Source organism: Sinocyclocheilus anshuiensis, unplaced genomic scaffold (genome assembly GCF_001515605.1).
Source record: "Sinocyclocheilus anshuiensis isolate Anshui unplaced genomic scaffold, SAMN03320099.WGS_v1.1 scaffold1500, whole genome shotgun sequence".
NCBI lineage: Eukaryota > Metazoa > Chordata > Actinopteri > Cypriniformes > Cyprinidae > Sinocyclocheilus > Sinocyclocheilus anshuiensis.
The window spans coordinates 680,650-687,381 of record NW_015537960.1 but is presented as its reverse complement, the minus strand read 5'-3'; the positions used below and the strand labels follow the sequence as shown (position 1 = coordinate 687,381).

The window sequence follows — 6,732 nt, the reverse complement described above, 5'->3', positions numbered from 1 at the left end:
AATATATAACACTTTTCATCTTTAATCATTTTAAACACACACACACACACACACACACACACACACACACACATAGTAAACATTTATATTAAATGTATCATTCAATACTTAAAATAACAACAACAACAACAATTATTATTATTATTATAAATTGTTGTTTTGAATTTTAATAATGAATCATTTACATTTTTGTGTTAAATTAATATGCCCTGTTTCACCCAATATATGTGTTTTTTTTTTATGATTATTAACATATTGTATTTTATTATTGCCAAATTCAGTTGGAAGCGAGTTGTCTCCTATAAATTTTCCATTAGGAGAGCTGAATTATTTCCTGTGTAGAAATTAAGTCTACATCAGCTACTTCTGAGGTTTTATTTCTATTTCAGTTTGGATGCTGCCTATGTAGATATCAATGGAATTCACTAGGTTTTGGAGTAGAGAAATACTCAACATACACTAGATTCATGTGCGCTGAGAATTTGGTCCGACACATTCAACCTACACAAATACATATTTGCACACTTCATACACAAGCATACATATACTTTCATTCTTGCTTTCGCTGATTGCATAAGGAAATGTATGAGGAGTGTTCCTCATTTATACAGCAAGTGGTCACTGGGAGTTTTTGTGTGGGCTGAAAAACCCCACGGCAGAGCGTTATTAATTCATAGTTAGCACACACACACACACACACACACACACACACAGACACACACACACACACACACACACACACACACACAAAACTGAGATAGTCTCACTTACCATTTAATACAGCGAGTGCATCCCGGGCCGTTTCCGACACATGTTGAAGACGGTATAAGGCCTCACCCAAGGCTATCTGCAAATGTCTTTCGTATGAAAGGAGCCTGTCTGCTAGCTTTACCCCATGACCTGTTTACAATAATGAGACTCAGAAGTGGCCTATCTGCTGTGGGCCAAGACAGCAGAGCAGTCCTGAGCACAGCCAGAACAAACACATCACATGCTCGCTGACCGAGGGAAGTGTGAGACGCGGATGAAAGGAGGAGACTGTAATTATGTGAAGATAAAAGTTAGCATCAGTGGTAATTTTGTTTAAGATTCAATAAGACTAAAATGAAAATAGTCATTGTTTACCTTATGCATAATACTGTATATTGGTACCTAATCGATTATTAGCGGACATAATATTTATTTTTTTAATTGATCGATTTTGAATATGTAATTGTGCATATTAATTTTTCTTATTTTTAAAGTTAGATTACTATACCGTTGCCATTATTTAACGCTCAAAGATTTAAAAAAAAATAATAATAATAATAATTACAGTTTTGTATCTAATACATCTTTATCAAAGATTGTTAATATAAAAAAATGAATAATTTTTACTGTAAATTATAATGTTGTGATGCCTAAATTCAACTGTAACCTTGAAAACAATTGATTTTAGTCTATCTGTATTGGCAAAATATACTGTTAAAAAAATTGGGTTCAGAAAGATTTTTTATGTTTTTGAAGGCTGCATATATTTGATAAAAAAACAGTAAAATAAATAAATACATTAATTAATTAATATAATAATTAGAATGTGTATTAAAATTATAGTCATTTAAAAATATTTTTAAAAAATATTTTTTTTAAATTACAAGTTAATTGTAAATTTAAAAGTTGTAAGTAAAAACTAAAATAACTGTTTTCTATTTAAATAGATATTTAAAATGTAATTTATTCCTGTGATCAAAACTGAATCATTACTCCAGTCTTCAGTGCCACATTCTAATATGCTGATTTGCTGCTCAAGAAACATTTATTACAATTATAAGAAACCACAGAAACCATGACACTTTATTTTTTTTTTAGTATTCTTTAATGAATAAATGCAATTTTTTTGTGACTGTCACTTTTGACCAATTTAATGCATCCTCGCTATAGGACACAAATCATATGGATTAATTTTACAATATATTTTTGTTGTTTGTGGAGCACTAGTCTCCATTCATTCACTTTCATTGTATAGAAAACAGACTCAGTCTATACGTTTCCTTTAGTATTTCATGCAAGAAACAGTATGAGTAAACAATGACAAAATGTACACTTTTTGAGGTGAACTCTATCTCTAAAGGAATGGGACGTGGAGGAAGCAACTCACAGTCTATTAACACACTGGAGTCTTGAGAGACAGATTCGTCAGACTCATTTGGGAGTCCATTGGCTGCTCCAAAGTGTGGCTATACACAAGATTTATGTGTGTCACTGATTTGCTCCACTTACTTTAACAGTTCCCCACTGTGTCCCAGCAAAAACACGCCAATGTGCAGGTGGTGTGTGTGTGTGTGTGTGAGAGAAAGCATTGTCACTGAGGAAAACTGTGCCCTTGAACAATACATCTCACCCCAGGAATCTCCACAGAGACATAGAGAAATCCCTCTGGATAGAAAGCATATGCTAAATTGTAAGAGTGCTTTCATTTATTTGCATGCACTTGGATGCAATCTAAGCACGTGTTATGGAATATGTATATATATATATATATATATATATATATATTCATGCTTACCTGTGCACTTGTTTTCTCAGGCTTTGCTAGCGGTCTCATACCGCATGATACAGGGAGGGTCATTTCTTCTCATTAAAATTCTGCCATTAGTCTTTATGCCGCTGCAGGCAGCTCTCAGGTCTTTATTAATTGCCGTGGGATACTGTATCGACTCAAATACTCTGCCGCTGCCCAGACTCCAGCGTGCTCTGGGATACTATCGAAAAATGCAGCATTTGATCACACTTTATCACAGCAGCTAATGCAGAAAGCACTTTATTCACACCCCGCCTGATGAACGATGCAGCCTGAGAGGTTACCAGGGAGAAAGCCTGGTGTACAATGAAAATGCAGCACAAAATAGTGGTTGTTTTTGCATCAGGATTTTAGGTTCAAATGTATATATGTATGCATAAAGGAAAGTGTATGTTGAGGGTGTAACTCTCCATTATTTTTCTCAAATTTATAAGCTTTTAGCTTTTTTGCAGTTCACCCGTGGTGTGATGAACACATTTTTGTGGCCTTGTTTGTGGTCTTGGCTCTTTTAAAGTTTAAAGAAAGGTCCGTAAGATTTATTTATTTTTTTTTAAAGAAAATCATACTTTTAATGAGGAAGGTTGCATTAAGGTGACAGTAAAGAAAATAATTTTACAAAACATTTCTGTTTCAAATAAATGCTGTAATTTTACTTTCTTTTCATCAAATCATCGTGAAAAAAAAAATGAACGCACATTTCCACAAAAACATGAAGCAGTACAACTGTTTCACAATATTACTGTTTTGCTGTGTTTTTTGATCAAATAAATGCAGCCTTGATGAGCAGAAGAGACAAAAACTTTACAAAATCTTACAGACCCCAAACTTTTGTATATTTTTGGAATAACCTGCACCAACGAATTATGCATATTATGACCAGGAATGTGTGTTAAAATCAGTGTGAAATCCTTAATTACCACCTTAATACATATTCTTGGTCTTAGCAAACAATCAATGCATTTCCAATGCATAGAATCTCCTTCTCTTTTTCCTCATTGCATATCCAGTTTCACTTATAAATATGTCAAATTACAGAAGTAAGAAATGTTTGCGAATGCAACTTCTTGTTGAGAATCTAAATGGCTTGAATTTTGATTTCATCTTTACTTTTTTCATGAAGTGCAAATACTCCATGCAGATCACATTTAACTCAAATTTAGATTAAAAGTGTATGCATAATTATGCAAGAGTGCCAACATATTAGGAATAAAGTAGTGTAGTTCAAATTAAGTTCAATCTAAAATTATTTCAGACATTTTTGGAGGGATAGACCATTTTTGGTGATTCTTTCTAGCGTTGAGAGGTTTGCATTGCAGGACCACAGGGCTCCGTCTGTTATATATGCATTGTGCTGGTTTAGTGAATTAGCAGCAGCACCTTCATTTTCTCAATGAAGAGCATCAGTGGCTGTGTGTGGGTGTTTTGTGGAGTGTCTTATAGTGTCTCTGATAGCACAGCTGAGTCCTCATGGCTTTTCCTGTCCAGAAGTAGCCCACGACATCTGCCCTCCAGATAGAGAAGATACAGGCCGGCCTGCATTCAAAAACTTGCTCTGAATTTCTGATTATTTGCTTTCAAGCATCACTTTTACTTTTACTTTGGATTAAATGCATAACTTATTGTGCGCCGTTTGTGTAATAAGCATGCGTGAAAGCAGAGATCTAGTCTTGTGTCAGGCACGTAATAATGCAGATTAAACGCTGACGGAAAACAGCAAATAATCATGCACATTATTTTTGAACACCTCTAAATTCACAGATTGATTCAGATGTGAGAATGTTTTATCTCAGTTTAATCCGCTTAACACCATAAGCACTTAAAATCCCCCAAATAAATACGATTAAAGTAAATAATCATATCTAATCTGTGTGAAAGTGAGGTTTATGGGTTTGCATCTAGCTCTGTTTTAAATGTCAGTGCAGAGATGCTCTGGGGTTTGAAGCGTTTGTACTGGAACTGTTTTTGAATGGCTTTGGTGACATCTAGTGGAGAAGTAATGAGACATTTTTCCATGCAGCGATACTGTATCTTTCTGCTCCGTTGTTTTTGAATAGACTGTAATGTACAGTCACGTTTAATTAAAGAAATGACATTAAATTATATGAATATTTCTAAATAATCTACTGATATGTTCTCTTCTTCTCTTGCAGACACAATGGTCCTTGTTTTTTTCCTGACATTTGCAACTACACAACCAAACACATTCAATTCAACAAACGGCAATAGCAGTGGTAAGTGCTTATTATTTAGAGTTAACATAATAATAGTATTAATAATAAAATGAGCATTGCTGTTTTTTTGTCCCAAATCCTTTTGATTCTAAATGCAGAGCAAAACATTTATAAGTAATATATAAGTAATAATTGTAATTAGCAATTTAACCTTCACTGAAGATAAATTCTTAAAAAATAAAATGTCGTATTTACTGTAAGCTGCATATGGTATTATAACATTCCTCTCGGGAAGACTTGATTCTGATTGGTCAGTCATTTGCAGTCAAATAATTCTAAATTGTGTGCTAGTTTCTCACAGTGTAAAGTAATTACAGTTTTTTTGGTGCATTTATTTATTTATTCATTCATTCACTTATTTTAATTAATTAATTCATTAATTCATTAGGGTTAGCTCTCCTACTTAACTATAAACTCCTTTTTTTCTCATTAAGTTTGATATTTCTAACAGTCATTTGTTTGAAAACCAGCATCTGTGTAAAAACAGCTGTTTCGCTCAAGGTTGCGCTAGATTTCATACCTAAAACATTGTAAATGTATGTTTAAATATATATCATTATAACATATTTATAACATTATACTATATTATAACATATTTAAATATATATTATTTATTTTGTGTACAAAATTTGTTCCTGTTGCTCATTTGGCAATGCTAACCACATAAGAGAAATTGTTATATATATATATATATATGTGTGTGTGTGTGAGACCCTGGACCACAAAACCAGTCTTAAGTAGCACGGGCATATTTGTAGCAAATGTATGGGTCAAAATTATTGATTTTTCTTTTATGCTAAAAATCATTAGGATATTAAGTAAAGATCATGTTCCATGAAGATATTTTGTAAATTTCCTACCGTAAATATATTAAAACTTAATTTTTGATTAGTAATATGCATTGCTAAGAACTTAATTTGGACAACTTTAAAGGCGATTTTCTCAATATTTAGATTTTTTTGCACCCTCAGATTCCAGATTTTCAAATAGTTGTATCTCGACCAAATATTGTCCTATCCTAACAAACCATACATCAATGGAAAGCTTATTTATTCATGATGTACAAATCTCATAAATGTATGTATATTGCATTTGTAGACCTTTGTTTTCAGAAATAATATATACTTTTTCATATACATACATATGTAAACATTTTTCATTTTCAGATTTATTTATTTAATTTTTTTTGTAAAGTGATTGCAACCTCTAAAAATTGATTTCAGAATGTAGGCATTGTAATAAATGAATGAAAAAGTCATGGAAACTCAGTGGCCAAAAAGTTTACTGACCCTAACAGTAACCGGCTTTTGTAGTTGTGTAAGATTTTTCAGCGAGATGATTTTTCAGCTAATCTTTCCTGGTGGTTTTCAGTGTTCTGCATCACATAACCATCAGTGTGGCCATGTGGATTTGTGTTAAATCTGTGGTGCATTACGCAGACTGTGATTTTTGGGTTGCAGTAAAGTGCTGATCTCAGGTTATATATATATATATATATATATATATATATATATATAAATGTATGTATATTGCATTTGTAGACCTTTGTTTTCAGAAATAATATATACTTTTTCATATACATACATATGTAAACATTTTTCATTTTCAGATTTATTTATTTTATTTTTTTTGTAAAGTGATTGCAACCTCTAAAAATTGATTTCAGAATGTAGGCATTGTAATAAATGAATGAAAAAGTCATGGAAACTCAGTGGCCAAAAAGTTTACTGACCCTAACAGTAACCGGCTTTTGTAGTTGTGTAAGATTTTTCAGCGAGATGATTTTTCAGCTAATCTTTCCTGGTGGTTTTCAGTGTTCTGCATCACATAACCATCAGTGTGGCCATGTGGATTTGTGTTAAATCTGTGGTGCATTACGCAGACTGATTTTTGGGTTGCAGTAAAGTGCTGATCTCAGGGTTAAGCGGGTGATTCATGTCA

At 32.7% G+C, this 6,732-nt stretch overlaps 1 protein-coding gene across 1 annotated transcript in view; it reads left to right on the top strand.

Moving 5' to 3' along the window:
• Nucleotides 1-6,732, top strand: part of LOC107666716 (receptor-type tyrosine-protein phosphatase epsilon-like) — an 82,740-nt gene that overhangs the window by 55,072 nt on the left and 20,936 nt on the right. The window contains exon 3 of the mRNA XM_016458148.1: nt 4,711-4,791. Coding sequence (XP_016313634.1) covers nt 4,716-4,791 — 76 coding nt within the window. The 5' untranslated portion in view covers nt 4,711-4,715. The remainder of the gene's footprint in view (nt 1-4,710; nt 4,792-6,732) is intronic.